Below are 18,947 nucleotides of genomic sequence, written 5' to 3'. Positions count from 1 at the left end.
ATAAAAGAGAGGGGTGAAACTAGTAATTTTTAAGGCCCTTTCCAATTCTGACATTCTGTGGCTCTGTGCTCTGAAAGAATCACACATTCACTTTTTGACTTCTCTCATCTTCCTCCAACATGACAAGGTATAGTTCATGCTGAAAGATGCTTGTAGAGTTTCCAGCATCTACATGGACAGTAGGTAGGGGAGATGTTCTGAGCCAGCTCTTCTGATTATCAGATTGTTGCTAGGGTTTTGCCAGGCCCCGGATCATACATATGTAGAACAGTATTTTGTTTTGTTTTGTGTATGCATGTGGAGAGGAGGTAGGGGAAGTGTTGAATAACACAACAGTATTTTCTTGTAGTTTCATTTTACTGATACCCATGTTGGTTTCATTTTAGGCTTTGGACGTTGCCTTGTTTATAAAAATGCTAAATGTACCTTGAAACGATACACCAATCAGACTTTTGATAAAGTGATGGGGCCCATGTTGGATGCTGCTACGAGGAAACCCATCTGGCGACATGAAATTTTAGATGCAGATGGTATTTGTTCTCCAGGTGAAAGCCTTTTTTAAAAATTTAAATGTATACTTTTTGCAATTATGAACGTTATTCAACAATATTCTTGAATATTTCATAAACAGTGCAGAAAATAACAACCTTCAATATCATTATCCTAACTCAACCAAGTGTGGTCATTTTTGATGAATTTTTTTGCAGTCTGTTTTTTTATGCATGTGTTTTACACAGCAGTAGTCTATTCTAGTTATAATATTCTAGTTATAACATTGAATCATTAAAAAAAGCCACATTAAAGGACTTATTTAGAATAGGGTCTTATACCTGTGTCTACACTGGTATTTCATCATTTGTGCATTTGACTTACAAATTAACTTTGGACTTTTCTTCCTCTAAGATGTGACATCACTGTAATTACAAATTTGTAATGAATTTCGTTGATGCAAACCATAGTCCTTGTCCTTATGGTTGTTATAGGCTAGTGTGGGAGACTGATGTTGATCAAAGGATCACACACCAAAAAATGTCAAATTACAAGCAATTAAGGAACCATATTGGTAGTTATGAGGCCATTTTATAGCAGGAAGATTTAACCTAGTCAGGACGATCAGAGTGGCTTTCCCCAAAGAAGTGAGCTAAAATCTGAAGGATAAGTAGGAGTTAACTAACAAAGAGAGGAGGGCAGTACGTTGTAAGCAGTGGGAAAGGCTGAACAAAAGTCCTGATAGTTAAAAGATCTGAAAGAAGGCCAGTGGGGCTAAAATGAAGAGACTACAGTAGTGTGTGGGGAATATGTGTTGAGAGAGAGAGACAGAGAGGGAGGCAGGGGCCACACTAAGCAAAGCCTTGTGGCCATATTACTATTTTCATTATAATCCTAAAATCAATGGGAAACCACTAAAGAATTTTAATTAGACAGGTGCCAGTGATATGATCAGATATACATTTGAAATGATCATTCTGGCTACAGCATGAAGAAAAGATTCAAAGGTAGCCAAAATAGAGGAGAGACCAACTGAGAGCTCTCTTAGTAGACCAAGTGATGGAGGATGGTATGGACTTGGGAGCTGTGGTGAAGGTGGCAAGAATGAGCTGGGTTGGGGAGATGGTAGAGAAGGGAAATCCACAGATCTTGTCATGGATAGGGCATGGGGAATGAGTGCTGTGTCGACTGTGGATCCACGAGACACAGAGCACATGGTTTCCCCTCTTCTCTGCCTCTTTTTCTTGGAGAGATTATCTCACTCTTAACTCTGGTCCATGTGGCTTGGAAAATAAGTGCAGTGACAGTATCATAGCAGTTGGTCTCAAGTTTACCATAAAAAGATGCAAAGCGAAGATGGGAATAGCAGGAAAATCAAAGAAAGATTTTGATTGCCTCATTGCCTAAGTAAGTGGCTGGTGACTTATCACTGGTTGAAATAACTATTAATAAAAACAAACGTTCCAAATCTGCTCTAACACTTTAAAAGATATATCAGTTTGCTACTTACCAAGATGCTGTTTTTTGTGTTAATGTGGTCCCCTAAATCAATTTCTTTATTTTATATCCACCCTTATCTTAATGTATGATTTTTTTAAATGGCTTGCTAAATTACAAATAAGTCGCCTTGTTGGATTCCCACTGTATGGACTTACTCTTTTCTCCTATGTGTGAATTCCATGGACCAAGTCTAACCATATAGTTTTGTTTTGTTTTGCTTTTCCCATTTATAGAAGCTCAAGAACTTCTTCAGGTGATTGTTATGTTCTACATATTTTTTTTTCTTTTAAGTGGAATTTTATTGAGATATATTCACACACCAAATAACCCATCCAAAGTATACAATCGGTGGCTCACAGTATCATCGTATAGTTGTGCATTCATCGCCACAATCAATTTTAGAACCTTTTCAGTACTCCAAAATAAAGAAGAATATAAAAATAAAAAAGAACACTCAAAACATCACATACCCCTTTCCCTATTATTTGTATGTATTTTTGTTTTTATTTTATTACTCATCTGCCCATACACTGGGTAAAGGGAGTGTCAGTCACAAGATTTTCACAATCACATGATAAAAGCTATATAGTTTTACAGTCATCATCAAGAATCAAAAGTCTGCTGGCTTACAGTTCAACAGATTTAGATATTGCCTTCTGGCTATTCTAATACACTAGAAACTAAAAAGGAATATATATAGTGCATAAAAATAACCTCCAGAATGACCTCTCTTTGAAATCTCTTAGACACTGAAACTTTATTTTGTTTCATTTCTTTTCCCTCTTTTGGTCAAGAAGGCATTCGCAATCCCATGATGTTGGAACCAGGCTCATACCTGGGAGTTATGTCCCACATAGAGGGGAGGGTGGTGAATTTAATTACAGAGTTAGGTGAGAGAGAGAGACCACACCTGAGCAACAAAAGAGGTTCTCTGGGGGTGAATCTGAGGCATAATTATAAGTAGGCTTAGCTTCTTTGCAGGAATACATTTCGTAAGGGCAGGATCGAGGGCTTGACTTATTAAATTGGGAGTCCCTGATGCTTGCAAGAATATCAGGAATTCCCCAGGTAGGGAAGTTTAATATTTCCACATTTCCTCAGTCCCTCACGGGGACTTTGCAAATGCTTTTTTATTTTCTGCCCCAAATACTCTGGGATGTATCGGGGTATTACATTAATGTGTACGCAATAACAAGATCTCATTCCCTATTCTAGGTTCCATGTACAGGTTAAATTAGATAGTGTGCTACAGAGAATATAAATATTGTACCAAATAAATCTCTCTTAAATGACAGTTAAAACTCAGGAATAGATATGACTGCTTTAAGAGCTTATAATCTAGGAACCTAAACAATAAACCTTATTATGCATTCTGTATTCCTGCATCATCGATTGCCCAATCTCTCTGCGTTCTATCCCCTGATAACTTATGCTCTTGAATTCAATTCTCAGCATTTGCTCATGATAGTTTATATTAGTGAGGCCTTACAATGTTTGTCCTTTCGTTTCTGGCTTATTTCCTTCAACATAATGTCCTCAAGTTTCATTCACCTAGTTGCATGTCTTACAACTTCATTCTATCTTGCAGCCACTCAGTATTCCCTTGTATGTATACACCACAGTTCTCCCTTCTGTTCACCCATCCTTGTACCCTTAGGCCACCTCCATCCGTTACAAATTTCTGAATACTGCAGCCATAAACACCAGTGTGTAAATACCTATTTGTGGCCCTGCTTTCAGTTCTTTCAAGTATTTACCAAATAACAGGGTTGCAAGATTATATGGCAATCCTATTCCCAGCCCCCTGTGGAACCACCACATTGCCCTCCAGTGGGGCTGCACCATTCTACTTCCCTATCAACAATGAATAGGTATATCTCTGTCTCCACATCTTCTCCAGCACTTGTACTTTTCTGTTTATTTTTTAAACAGTTTTATTCACACACCATACAATCCATCTTAAGTGAACAATCATTAGCTCCCAGTATAATCTTACAGTTATGCATTCACCACTATAATTTTAACCATATAATTTTATACCTCAATAAGTTTTGCATTCCACACAAGATGATAATGATATATCTAACACTCTTTTCTTTTACTTAGGTGAGAAAGTAGAAAACAAACAAGTGCTTGTAAATAAGTCCATGCCCACAGTGACTCAGATTCCTTTGGAAGGAAGTAATGTGCCACAACAACCACAGTACAAAGATGTGCCCATTACGTATGTATTGCTTTGCCTTGGTAGCACATAGGTTAGAAAAAGAGAAGGAATAAGGGAAATTAGAAGTAGGTCTTAGAGGATTGGAGAACTAGAAATAGCAATTTGAGTACTAATAATAGTCATGAAGATAGCGTAGCCTAGAAGTTAAAATTGCAGCATCGTCTAGACCTCTTAACCTGAGTTGCATTGTGGACCATGTGGAGGGAACAGCAGGACAAAGGGCACATGGGTGTAAAAGCTTGCTGGGGCTAGGTTGTGAAAGAATTAGGAATTTATTCCACAGAGGGTGAGACGATTACATGGACATGGCGTGATCAGATTTGTGTTTTTAAAAAACAAAGTACACCAGACATAATGTGATATCACCAATATACTAGAATTTAGCTTGAGTTCTAGTGCCCATTTTGCTGTGTGCTATATTACATGGGTAAAACACTTAAACTCCATTGGCCTCAGTTTTTTCAACTGTACAGTGAATGAGCTAAGACTCATTAATCTCTAAATCCCCTCTAGGCTCTAAAATATAATGAAATATGAAACTTAATGAGATGAGCTGTGGGCTAATGATGGCAACTACACTGTGATATATAAATACAGCTAGAAGAGGTAACAAGGTATCTAACCTAGCCAAAGTGAACTAGAACTCACATTCTTGCTGAGGAAAGACAGATGCTAAACAAATAAGAAAAACCCATAGCTGGTCAGATTTGCCTAACTCAGTGGCCTCTTCAGTCCTAATCTGGCAGGCTGTCTTATATTCACGTTCTTCTCTTATGCCTAGGACAGTGCCTGACACCTTTTAGGGAATAAGTAAATAAATATCAAATGAATGAATGAATTTCACATTACTCTCTATAGCATTTAACACAGTTGACCCCTCTCTTCCTTGATTTTGTGACCCTACTCTTGCTTGTTCCTCCTGCAGTCTAATTGCTAATTTTTAGTTGTCCCCCATGACCTTAGCTTGGCTGGTGACTCTTTTGCACCCTGTCTGGTTGAGCTCACCCAGTCCCAGGGCTCCAGACACCCTTTTTTTGCTGGTGACTCCCAAATAGTCATCTGCCAGTTTCAGCTCTAGACCAGCATTTGTACAGCTTTACCTGGATGCACCATAGGGACCCCAACCCAGACCATAACCATCTTCGTCCCCATCCCCAACCCAGCTCCATACAGCCTTCTCCACCTCCTGAGTCCCTCTCGGTGAATGGCATAGCCACCCAGCCAGTCACTCACAGGAGAAACCCTACTCCTTTCCTTTACTTGCCACACACACCAATTCACCAAATCCTGTAGGTTCTGTCTCCTTAGCAGTTCTCGTATATTCTCCCTCCTCCCTCTCCCTGCTGTTGCCACCTGAGTTCTGGCCCTCCTCTCCTGCCTGGAGTCTTGGTTGCTGCCTCCAGTCTTGGACCTCCATACTTCTCAGGTGCTCTCTATATTACTGCCAGAGTGGTTTTTCTCACTTACTCATCTGGTCATTTACTCTCTTGCTTGAAATCCTTCACGACACTGTTGTGTGAGATAAGGCCAAATGAGATGGGAAGACATGCAGGACCTTCCATGATCTGGCCTTAGCGTACCTTCCAGCCTTACCTGTTTATATACAAGGCCCTGCATTCCTAGTAAATTGCCTCTTATTCTCCAAAGGGGTACCATCCACTGGAAGTCTCCATGCCTTTGCTCAGGCTGCCCCCTCGGCCTGGAATGCCCTTCCCTGGTCGGTGAAGGAGTCTTGACAGCCTGCCCCCTCCCTGCCTCCCCAGTTATCCCCAACCCTCCAGGACAGTTGAGTGTTGTTTCCCTTGGGCCTTTGCTGTTCTCCATACAACTGATATCTTAACTGCACTCACCTTACTCACCTTTATTGGGTTATGAGTTCCTTTGGGCAGCTACCATGTTCTGCTTAATCTTTGTATTTTCAGAGCTTACAAGGATCTGACACATAGGAGACCCTTAATAACATTTGTTGTATAAAAAACAGATAAAAGGTAAAGTGTGAAAAAATTAACAGGAAAGTTGAGTAGATAAAGACAATATTAAAAAGTGATTAAGAGCTTGGAGTCCAGAGTTTGACAGGCTTGGGCTTAAATTCCAATTTGTTGTGTACCCTTGGATAAGTTACTTAACCTCCCCAAGCATCATTTTCTTCACCTGTAATAAAGGAATAGCAATACCTCATGGAACTGTTGTAAAGATTAAATTGCATTGTGCCTGCCATGTAATAAAGGTTCGGTAAAGTTAGCCATTTTAAACTAGGACTGTAAACGGGAAATTATAAAATTTGAAATTAATGTTGAAAAATCAAAGTCGTTTTTCAGAGCCCAGAATGGGAATGTCAGAATATTCTGTGGTAGACATTAAATAAAATTTGGCATGTGGGTGATAGATTCACAAGGGGCAGTTTGAAAACTCGGTTTTAAGTGACTTTCTCTTAATATTAGCTACAAAGGGGCAACAGATTCATACATTGAAAAAGTGATGATATCTTCAAATGCCGAAGATGCTTTTCTGATCAAAATGTTGCTGAGACAGACAAGGCGTCCAGAGATTGGAGACAAATTTAGCAGTCGTCACGGGCAAAAAGGTAAATTGTGTCTTTTCTCAACTTGTTTGTTAAACTGAATGTAGTAAACTATTTATTAACTATATAGGAAAGAAATATTTTCTACCTTTCCTTTTATTTGAAAAATTTAGTATGTTTGAAAAATTATCACATTGTTACCAAAATTATTTGTTTTATGCCCAAAATTATAATCATAAATGTATTCTAGATGATTTACTTATTGAAGTACACATGGTTATTGACAAAATAAATAGTAGTAACTAAAAAAAAAGTCATTATCTTTGAAATACTATGTGTTCTATTAGGTCATAGTTCATAGAATGTCAGCACTAGAAGATGCCTTGGAATCATCTGTCCCTTTATGTAACAAGTAAGGAAGTTCAGACCCTGTGTATTACACAGCCAATCAAGGTGCACAGCTAGTTCTTTGCTGAGCTGGTGTTAGATCCCGGGTCTCCCGACTCCCAGTGCAGTGCTTTGTCCTCTGCCTGGAGGCAGCCATCCCTAGACGGTATGCTCTGACAGACACTGTTAGCAACCTCCCTGTTTTCATTGATGGTTACTGTTGGGTTCTCATCCACTAGTGATTTTGTTTTATTTTGTTTTGTTTTGTTTTCAAGAAACTAGCATTATATCACTATTGATGAACTCATCATCAGTACAGTCTCTTTTTTTGTCTTGGTGTTTGAATTTTGGCTCTGCCTGCCGGTTGCTAGCTTTAAGGACAGAAACAACAGCTAACATTTCTGTAGTGCTAACTGTGTGCCTGGCAGTGTTCTCAGCACTTTACATATACCAACAGCAATCCTGTGAGGTAGGGGCTGTTATTATCCACATTTTACAGATAAGGGAGCAGAGGCACAGAGAGATTAACCGCATGCCCAAGGGCACAAAGTTGGTGGCACAACTGGTCTTTGAACGCTGGCTCCAACCATTGTGCTCCCCTGCTGTTGAGCAGTTAGCACTATGCTTGGCACATAGTAAATGGCTTAAGAAGTGGTAGCAGTGGTCATTGGCATTGGCTATTATTCATTCTTTTAAAATGTACTTGATGTGAGCCACTTCTCTTCAACTTTGAATCTCACTTTTCCTTGTAAGTTACTAGACTTATGTCTTCTTGTTTTTAATTTATTGGTTTGAACATAACTGAACATTATATTCTTGCTGATTTTAAATGTTTATTTGCCAAGTAAGTATAATAAATATTAGTTTGTTTGGTCAAATGAGTCCAGCCTTGGTTGTCATTCCACCAGTGAAGCTATTTCAAACAAAGACACTATTTCATCCATAGCAATTTTATTCACTTGATAGACATAAGATTATTTTAGTCCGTCAGTATTTTGTAAGAAAGAATTTGGTCTATCTGTGTGAAGTTGACACCTCTAATTCATATAATTCCCTGAGCTGCTAAATCTTAATATCCTTTGAGTATTTAAAAAAATATATATCTTGAGGTTCTAATGTTTTCTGCTGCTTGCTAGTGAAAATCTAATTCTCTGTATAGAAACTGTTTCTCTTTGTCTTGACAGTTTCTGAGATAAACTCCCAAGTCATTCTAGTATAACCATAACCTTGTTTACTATCTCTGTTTTATTTGCACCTATTACCTGGAGAAGAGCAAAGATTGATACTCTTATAAAATGTTGTTACTGGAAGCTTTGCAAGAATGCACAAAAGAGAACATCCCCATTCTGAATCAGTTTATAAGCTTCAAATATCCCAAGTCCTTGTGTCTTCATTCTGTCAGAATATTCTGCCAAGAGTTGAAGCTAGCAGCCCACCTACTGAATTCTAACTCCACTTAACTTCTCGAAGGCAAGAACCATATCCTTACACTCTCCAAAGAGCCTGACAGATACTTCATAGATTGTTGGTTGAATTTGAATGGTTGAAAGAATGCTAGAAGATAGAGGAAGTGAAAAGGGACAGATTCTATACTCTTGATGGATTTATTTTACTCAGATTTTTGTCTAGATATCATGTGTATGTTTATATGTATAGACCAAGCCTCACTTTTGAAAATGAAACTACACGTGATTAGTAAGCTCCTGTAAATACAGGAGTAAAATGTCAGTAGGTCTTTGTGCTATAGCACTTTTCCATGATGTTAATTCGGTAGGGATAATGTTCATTGACAGAAGTGGTTTCCAGTTTGCAGTGACTTGAAACAGCAGATTTTAGGGATCTGTTCAAGCTTAGGGGGACTTTGACTTCTACATCTCTATATGAAACTGAAATAAGTCCTCCTGGGTTTAGGTGACCTTTCACATGTAGTGAGGAGTTTGTCTTGTTAGTTTTCATTTTCCAGATGGCTTTTAATCCAAGGGTAAAAACCTTATTAGACTGGATTCCCTTGATAGTCTCTCCTCTTACCGCTCCATCAGATTTATTGAAAAGATTGGGGAAAAAACAAACAAACAAAAAATAGGTAGTATAAGCTTTAGCGGAGTAAGGTAAGGAAGGATACAGAACTGTTAACTGAACATAGTTTTAATTTTTTAACTATAAGATTTTATCAAATAATATATGCAAATGGTTTAAGAAGGTCAAAAGTAACAAGATTTTTGTACTGAAAATCAGTCCCTACCTTTCCCCCAATTCTGTTCATTTTTGCCTTCCTATTTCTAAATGTTACTCTTAAACAGTTACATCTTCATCATTTTTTATATTACCTGTTGATTTTCTGTTATGATAGGTAGGAAAGCCTAGCATTTTACTTCCTCTCTTTTCTACTCCCCACTCCCTGCATAGGTTTATCACAATTTTTGGTTACATAATTACTTAAATTGCATTACTCTGATTATATAAATATTGTTCACTCCCCTACCAAGTAATTTTTAGTGTATTTCTTTGTTATATAACTACTTTTTCTGAGGTTAAGAATTGTTTCACTTTTTGAAAAATTTCCTTTATTCCTGTTACCATTTTTCTCATACCATCAACAGTCCTTCCTTACAATTTCTCACGCTATCAATAGATAGTCTGTTATGACATATTTGTTTTCAGCAGAAGGTCTGCCTCCTGGAGTCCTCGCGCTTCCTGCTCCAAATTGTAGTGGTTAATTCTCTGAGCTTGAGCTTCCCAGCCAATGTGTCAAGAATTTGGGAATATGTGGGCTGAGAGATTGATCCCCTTGGCCTTCAGGACATCTCGGCAGAGCCTGGGGCGGGCAGAGCTGTGAGCAGTCTTGTTACCTTCTGTGCCTTACAAGTACTTTCAAACAAGGTTAAGAAGCACTAACCCGCATACAAGTAATTCCCTTTGGAGCCTGTTTCTTGGCTCCTCCCATGTTAATCTTTCTTTTTCTGTTAGTTCTTCCCTCTCTTGGTAGAATACCTCATTCATTAAATTGCTCAGGAAGGATGCATGGGAAGTTTATTTTTTTGAGATCATATGTGTTTGAATGTATTCTGTCCTCATACTTATTCTTGGGTTATGTATAGAATTCTAGGTTGAAAAATCGTTTTCCCTGAAGGTTTTGAAGGCACTGCTACATTATCTTCAAGATTCTGTTATTTACAAGAATTATAATGCCATTCTTACCTCCTAATCTTTTCCTGTGCCCAGTTTCTCTTTTCCCTATCTCCCTTTTTCCCTCTCATCCCTTGTCTCTCTGCAAGCTTTTACTATCTTTTTTCATTGTTGGAATTCTGACATTTAATGGTTTTTTTTTTTTTTTTTTTTTCCATTCCTTGTGCTGAGAGCTCAGGGCACCTTCTCATTCTGGAAATTGAAGTTCCTTCAGTTCTTGGACATTTTCTTTTATTATTTCTTTGATGATTTCCTCTTAATCATTTTCCCTGTACCATTTCTGGTTTTCTTATTAGTCACACAGGTTGGATCGTCCAGATTGATGCTCTAGTGTTTTGTTTTGTTTTGTTTTTCTTTTGTCCATCTCTTTCTTTTCTTGTCCATCTCTTTCTTTTCTTGTTTTTCTGTCTAGGAGATATGATCAACTTTATTTTTCAGATATTCTAATGAGATTTCCATTTTACCTCTTTTTTTTATTTAATGTATTCTCTTCCTTTTTTTATAGCAACCAGTATGTGTTTCTACTTTTCTTTTATTAGATTTCAGTTTTAGTTTTTTTTTCTTTTTAGTTTTCTTCTATTTTCAAGTTTCTATTTTTTGAAAGATTTCTTCCTTCTATTTTTTTCTTAAAATTTATTTTTATTAGAGAAGTTGTAAGTTTATAGAAAAATCATGCAGAAAAAGTCTTCCCATATACCTCCCTCCACAAACACTATTTTCCCTATAATTAACAATTTGTATTAGTGTGGTAACTTTGTTACAATTGAAACAATATTATTATAATGATTCTATTAATTATAGTCCATAATTTACAGTAGAGTTCACAGTTTGTGTTGAAAAGTCCTATGATTTTTTTTTATTTTTATTCAAGTAACATACACATAACCTAAAATTTTCCATTTTAACCACATTCAAATGGTTCAGAGGTGTTAATTACATTCACAATGTTGTGCTACCATCACCACCATCCATTACCAAAACTCTTCTATAGTCCCAAACAGAAACTCTGTACCAATCAAGCATTAATTCCCCATTCCCTACCCCTACTCTGGCTCCTGGTAATCTGTCTTCTAGTTTCTCACTCTATAAATTAGTTTATTCTAATTATTTCATATCAGTGAGATCATATATTTTTCCTTTTGTTTTTTGGCTTATTTCACTCAATATGATGTCTTCAAGGTTCATTCATGTTGTCACATGTATCAGAGCTTCATTTCTCTTCCAACTGAGTAATATTCCTTTGTATGTATATACCATACTTTGTTTAGCCATTCATCTGTTGATGGACACTTGGGTTGCTTCAACCTTTTCTCAATTGTGAAGAATGCTGCTATGAACATCAGTATACAAATATCTGTTTGAGTCCCTGCATTCAATTCTTCTGAGTATATACAGAGTAGTAGAATTGCCGGGTCATATAGTAATTGTGTACTTAACTTTCTGAGGAACTGCCATTCTGTTTCCCTCACAGCTATACCATTTTACATTCCCACCAACAGATGTTCCTATTTCTCTGCATCATCTCCAACACTTGTTATTTTCCATTTTATCCTTAGTAGCCATTCTAGTGGGTTTGAAATGGTATCTCATTGCAGTTTTGACTTGTATTTTCCTAGTGGCTAATGATATTGAGCACCTTTTCATGTGCTTATTTGCCATTAGTGTATCTTCTTTGGGAAAACATCTATTCAAGTCTTTTGCCCATTTTTTAATTGTGTTGTTTGTCTTTTTGTTGTTTATTTGTAGGATTTCTTTATATATTCTGGTTATTAATCCCTTATCAGATATGTGGTTTCCAAATATTTTCTTCCATTCTGTAGGTTGTCTTTTTACTTTAATGATAAAGTCCTTCAATGTGCAAAAGTTTTTAATAGTGATGAAATCCCACTTACCTATTTTTTCTTTTGTTGATCGTGCTTTTGGTTTAAGGTCTAATAAACCATTGTTTAACACCAGAGTCCTGAAGATGCTTCCCTATGTTTTCTTGTAGGAGTTTTATAGTTTTGCTTTTTATATATAGGTCTTTGATCCATTTTGAGTTAATTTTTCTAAGTGTTATGAGGTAGGGGCCACTGTCATTCTTTTTCATATAGGTATCTGGTTTTCCAGCACCATTTGTAGAAGGGACTATTCTTTCCCCATTGTGTGGACTTGGTACCCTTGTCAAAAATCAGTTGGCCAAAAGAGAGATATTGTATGTTACCACTGATGTGAATTCTGTGAAAAATGTACAATGTTTTATACTGTAGAATGTAGGGGACCTAGAGATACCAATTAGTGGAGGGGGAATGATGATCTAATAAGAACAGATAAACTATGGAGGGTAATCTCAATGTTGTGGGAATGCTCAGGAATGATTATGGTGTGTAAACTTTCTTGGATATAGTAAGATCATGTTGGAAGCAATAGAGTTATTTTAGGTTTTTTTTTCTCTTATTCCTTTGTTTTCTTAGGGGTTGTTAATCTTCTTGGGGTATGGTAGGAACATGTTGGAAGCAATGTAGTTATTTTAGATTATTTGTTTTTCTTACTCCTCTGTTTGGACATGGTTTATTAATTTTCTTGGGGTATGGTAGGAACATATTGGAAGCAAAGTAGTTATTTTAGGTTATTTGTTTTCCTTAATCCATTGCTTTGTTTGAAATGTTGTGGGGTTTTTTTGGGTGTTGTTTGCCTGTTTGTTTTTAATTTTTTGATAAACAAAGTTAAAAAATTGAAAAAAAATCAGTAGAAAAATGGGAGTAAAAACTAAATGACAAATAGGGTGGGATGGGGGGATGGTTTGGGTATTCTCTTTTCACTTTTATTTTTTATTCTTATTCTGATTCTTTCTGATGTAAGGAAAATGTTCAGAAATAGATTGTGGTGATGAACACATAACTATATGATCATACTGTGAACAGTTGATTGTATACCATGGATGACTGTATGGTTTATGAATATATTTCAGTAAAACTGAATTAAAAAATAAATAAATAAATAAATAAATAAATTGCAAAAAAAAAAAAAAAAAAAAAAATCAGTTGGCCATAGATGGGAGGGTATATTTCTGAACTCTCCTTTGATTCTGTTGATCTATATGTCTGTGCTTGTGCCAGTGCCATGCTATTTTGATTACTGTAGCTTTTAATAAGTTTTTAAGTTGGGACGTGTGAGTGTTCCAACTTTGTTCTTTTTCAAGATGGCTTTGGTTATTTGGGACCCCTTACCCTTTCATATAAATTTGCTGGTTGGCTTTTCCATTTCTGCAAAGAAGGCTATTGGAATTTTAATTGGGATTGCATTCAATCTGTAAATCGCTTTAGGTGGAATTGACATCAAAACAATATTTAGGACAACGTAGTATGTCCTTCATTTATTTAGGTCTTGTTTGATTTCTTTTAGTAGTGTTTTGTAGTTTTACATGTACAAGTCCTTTACGTCCTTGGTTACATTTATTCCTGGATACTTGATTCTTTTAGTTGCTATTATATTTGAATTGTTTTCTTGATTTCCTCTTCAGATTGCTCTTTACTGGTGTATAGAAACAATACTGATTTTTGCATGTTGATCTTGTACCCCTCTACTTGCTGAATTCATTTATTACCACCAGGAGCTTCACTGTGGGTTTTTCAGGATTTTGTATCTATGGATCATGCCCTCTGCAAACAGGGAAAGTTTTATTTCTTCCTTTCCAATTTGGATGTCTTTTATTTCTTTCTCTTGCCTAATTTCTCTGGCTAGAACTTCCAGTACGTTGCTGAGTAACAGTGGTGACAGTGGGCATCCTGGTCTTCTTATCTTAGGGGGAAAGCTTACAGTTTTTCATGATTGAATATGATGTTACCTGTAGGTTTCCCATATATACTTTCTATCGTGTTGAGGAAGTTTCTTTATATTCCTAGTTTCCTAAGTGTTTTTATCAAGAAAGGGTTCTGGATTTTGTCAAATGCCTTTTCTGTGTCAACTGAGATGATCGTGTGGTTTTTTCCCTTTGTTCTATTAATGTGGTGTATTACATAAATTGATTTTCTTATATTGAACCACCGATGCATACTGGGATAAATCCCACTTGATCGTGATGTACAATTCTGTTAATTTGCTGTTGGATTCAGTTTGCAAATATTTTGTTGAGGATTTTTGCATCTATATTTGTCAGAGCTATTGGTCCATAATTTTCTTTTCTTGTGGTATCTTTATCTGGCTTTGGTATGAGGGTGATGGCCTCATCAAATGAGTTTAGGGGTGTTTCCTCCTCTTTACGTTTTTGGAAGAGATTGATCAGGATTGGTGTTGATTCTTCTTGGAGTGTTTACTAAAAATCACCAGTGAAGTCCTGAGCATGTCTGTTTGGAGATTTTCAATTACTGAGTCAATCTCTTTACTGATTTTTGGTCTTTTGAGATTTTCTATTGTTTCATGAGTCAGTGTAGGTAGTTTGTGTTTCTAGGAATTGGTCCATTTCATCTGGATTATCTAAATTGTTTGCATACAGTTGTTCATAGTATCCTCTTATAATCCTTTTTATTTATGTGGGTTTTGTAATAGTGTCCCCCCTTTCGTTTCTGATTTTAATATTTATGTCCTCTTTTTTTCTTTATCAATCTAGCTAGAGGTTTGTCAGTTTTATTGATATTTTCCAAGAACCAACTTTTGGTTTTGATGATTATCTGTATTGTGTTTTAATTCTCTGTTTCATGTATCTCTGCTCTAATCTTTGTTATTTCCTTCCTTCTGCTCACTTAAGATTTAGTTGGCTCTTTCTTTTTATCTAGATCTTACATTCTCAACTTAGGATTTTATCATTCTTTTATTTTAATGCAAGCATTTCTAGTTATAAATTTCCCTCTCAGCACTGCCTTTACTACTTCTCATAAGTTTTGATATGCAGTGTTTTTGTTTTCATTTGTCTCAGGATATTTCTTAATTTCCCTTGTAATTTCTTCTTGGACCCATTGATTATTTAAAAGTGTGTTGCTTAATTTCCACATATTTGTGAATTTTCTGGTTCTCCCTTTGTTATTAATTTCTAGCTTCATTCCATTGTGGTCAGAGAAGAAACTTGTGTGATTTCATCATTTTTAAATGTATTAAGACTTGTTTGTGACCTAACATATAGTCTATCCTAAAGAATGACCCATGTGCGTCAAGGACAAATATGTGTTCTGCTACTGTTGGGTGAAATGTTCTGTATATGCCTGTTAGATCTAGTTGGTTTGTTTACCAAGTCTTCTGTCTTCTTATTGATTTTTGTCTCAGTGTTATTGAAAGTGGTATATTGAAGTCTCCTGCTATTAATATAGAGCCATCTATTTCTCCCTTCAAATCCTCAATATTTTTTTTCATATATTTGGGAGTTCTGCTGTTAGGTGCATATATAGTTATAATTCTTATGTCTTCTTGTTGAATTGACCCCTTTATCAGTATACAGTGATCTCCTTTGTCCCTTATAACAGTTTTTGACTCAAAGTTTATTTTATAGCTACCCCAGCTCTCTTTGGTTAACATTTGTATGGTATATATTTTTTTCCATCCTTTCACTTTCAACCTTCTTGTGTTTTTTTTTTTTTAATTTAAGGTGGATCTCTTGTAAACAGTATATAGTTGGGTTATGTTTTTTATCTTTCTGTCAATCTCTGCCTTTTGACTGGAGAGTTTAATTAATTTATATTTAAAATAACTACTGATAATGCAGGATTTTCTTCTGCTGTTTTGCTGTTTCATCTTTGTAAGTCTTATACCTTTTTTGTCCCTCAATTCTTCTGTTAAGGCCTACTGTCATAGTTTTTTAGTGTACTATTTTGAGTCCCTTTTCATTTCCTTCTTATATGCTTTTTTCATATATTTTCTTTCTTTCTTTTTCTTTCTTTCTTCCTTTCTTCCTTTCTTCCTTTCTTCCTTTCTTCCTTTCTTTCTTTCTTTCTTGTGTCATGTATCCAAAGTTATCTGTGTTGATGGTTTCTGGATTTTTATTTGTTCCTTTGGGTGGCCCTTCATTTCCTTTCTTTGTTTGCCTTGAAATCTTTTGTTACCCACTGTACATTTTAATAGTTTAATGTGTTAACTCTGGGATTTAGTCCTTGAGCTGTCTGTTCCTTATTATGTATCCAGTTAGTGATATGACAGAGATATCCTTCAGTGCCAGGAGCTAATAAAAACAAACCAACCAGTGCAAACAAACACCTTTTACAGTCTTTGCAAATTGGCTCTGATTGGCTGGTGTTCTCCAGAGTTTAGCCCTCCTTTCAAGAAGATCAGCCCGAGGCAAAAATGGAGTCCTGGGTCCTCTCCGTCTTTTCTGTGTCTGTATCTCATCCTGAGCTTATACTTCCTTACAGAAATCCCAATGTCCCCTCTACTCCCTCTGAAAAGACTTTCCCCCTCCTCCTGGGTGCTCTATTTTAAGTGTAAAGCTAGTAATCCTTAGCTTCAGGCCACTTCAATTTAGTTGTTTCTTACCCCACTTTAACTCCCCACAAGTTTCTTCTGCCTGCAGGGCAAATGCTGGGATGGTAGCCTGAGACCAAGACAGTTTCCTGCTAACAGTCTTTCTGACTGCCACCTGATAGAGCAGCACCAGCATACAGGCACCCCAGTGTGTACACAGAGGTTACTCCCTTCTGAACAGGGCCAGGGACCCACAATGGGAGCACAGGCCAGCTCCACACCATACCACAGAAGGAATTGGGGTGGGTTCAGCAGGGGTGCCACGAGCTTCTTCTACCATTTTTAACACTGTGTATTCTTGATTCGGCCCTAGCCCATTTACTGCAATCCTTTAACTGTTTTCTGGAGTTTTGAGGAAGATGGCTCTGCCAGTTTTCGCTAGTTGTTCAGAAATGATGTGGGGAAACAGCACCCTGGAGCATCTTACATCACCATCTTGGTCAACCAACCTGTTTGTTTTAATGTCTGGTTTGTTGCTATTGTAGATAGAGGCTTTCTTCTAATGCCTGGTACATCTTTTAGCCCTAAAAAGCAATGAGAAGGACTTTGTCCCCCAGAATTAGTTGACTGGGGGACTGTCATTTTAGAGTCATCAGGCAGTGAACCATGTTTATAGCTGGTGCCACTCAGTTCCTAAGTGGTAGGATCTTTCTAACTCCTGCCTGTAGGATGGAGTTGGGAGTGAGGGTGAGGCAGTGTTTAAGCCTACTGGCTGAACTGAGTAAGGGCAAGGAGCTAGGGCCCACTGTTCAGCGCACAGATTTTCATTTAATTCCTCTATATCAGGCTGGTACCTCACCCTGTGCTCTGCTGTGCTTACTACTCCTGGGTCTGGGGTCATTGTGGTTCCGTTTCTCAAGGACTGGGGGAAGAGGGCAGTTTCCTGGCTATATGGGATGGGGATAGAGAGATAGAAACTCAGAGGTCTGACAGTTTCTTATTCAGACATGTATTTATACAAATATTTATTAAGTGTCTTCTAAGTACCTGGTACTAGTCTAGACCCTAGGGATAAGCAGTGAAGAAAACAGACAAAAATCCCAGCTTTTTCATGGGGCTTATATTTTGTGGGCAAGAAAAATAAGTGCTGAGGTAGGAAAAAACAAAAAAAAAAAGCACAGGAGGGGGATAGGAAGCATGGGTTGGAGGGGGATAGTGGTTGAAATTTTGGCTAAGGTGGTGGGAGAATTCATTGAAAAGATGACAGTTGAGTAAAGACCTGAGAAAAGTAAAGAGCAAAACCTCTCTCTGGATGGGGAGTAGTCAGAGACGAGGTCAGACTTGTATGAACTTTGGCTTTTGCTCTGAGAGGGAAGGCACTGGAGGATTTTGAGCACAGGAGAGACATGATCTGACTTATTTTGGCTTCCATGTTGAAAACAGACTGCAGTAGGGGCAAGGCAGTAACCCTAGTGAGAGTTGGTGGTGACTTGGAAAAGCATAATAATAGTGGTGACTTGGAAAAGCATAATAATAGTGGAAATGGTCAAGGAGAGAGTCTATATCCATTTTAAAAGCAGAGCCCACTGGACTTGCTCATGGATAGGGTGACTTCGAGTCAGTCCTCCACTTTCAACCCCATACACCTCACCCCGCCTTTCAATCCTTTGTGTCACTATTTCCTGAGCCTTCCCAGGCATGGGGGTGAGAGCTAGATTGGTTTGCTTCTTCACATTCTCTTTTGCGGGTATTTAGGTAAAGCTTTCTCCTTCGCTAAGCCATTAACTGTTCTTCCCTCTACTCATTGGCTTTCCAAAATGTGTAATTATCTGGTCGGTTGACATCTTATTGTTCCTTCTTTCTCTTCTAGGTTTATACCTTGATTTTTAAAAATTCTCATGTTAGTGAGGTTTAAGGGAGGAGGGGAGATAAACGCATGTGTTCAATCTGCTATTTTTAACTGGAAATCCGTATTTCTACTATTTGAGAATGTTCACAAGAATGCTTACTGTGCTTTTTTCATTGCAATTTATATTTTAATTATTAGCTGCAAATTATAATTTAATTTAACTGAAGTAAAAATTATTTAAATAAAAGGGAAGAAGGATTTTTAGAACATCAACCTTTTTGACTACTTACCAGAACCTTGCTTCTAAAGCTCTTTGTTTTTATTTGCTATCTGAATCATTTCTAAGATTAAAAAGTAACTTTAAAATGTATAAAGCTCACACCCTGATAATTATGACTCAGTAGTAATAATCATGATAAGGGTAT

At 37.0% G+C, this 18,947-nt stretch overlaps 1 protein-coding gene across 1 annotated transcript in view; it reads left to right on the top strand.

The window, feature by feature from the left end:
* POLR3B (RNA polymerase III subunit B) overlaps positions 1–18,947 on the top strand; it is a 161,656-nt gene that overhangs the window by 112,785 nt on the left and 29,924 nt on the right. Inside the window, exons 21-23 of the mRNA XM_037846769.1 lie at positions 387–545; positions 4,096–4,213; positions 6,655–6,797. Coding sequence (XP_037702697.1) covers positions 387–545; positions 4,096–4,213; positions 6,655–6,797 — 420 coding nt within the window. The remainder of the gene's footprint in view (positions 1–386; positions 546–4,095; positions 4,214–6,654; positions 6,798–18,947) is intronic.

The sequence above is a fragment of the Choloepus didactylus genome, chromosome 8 (assembly GCF_015220235.1).
Source record: "Choloepus didactylus isolate mChoDid1 chromosome 8, mChoDid1.pri, whole genome shotgun sequence".
Classification (NCBI taxonomy): Eukaryota; Metazoa; Chordata; class Mammalia; order Pilosa; family Megalonychidae; genus Choloepus; species Choloepus didactylus.
The sequence above is the reverse complement of the archived record's forward strand: the minus strand, read 5'-3'. Positions and strand labels throughout refer to the sequence as shown.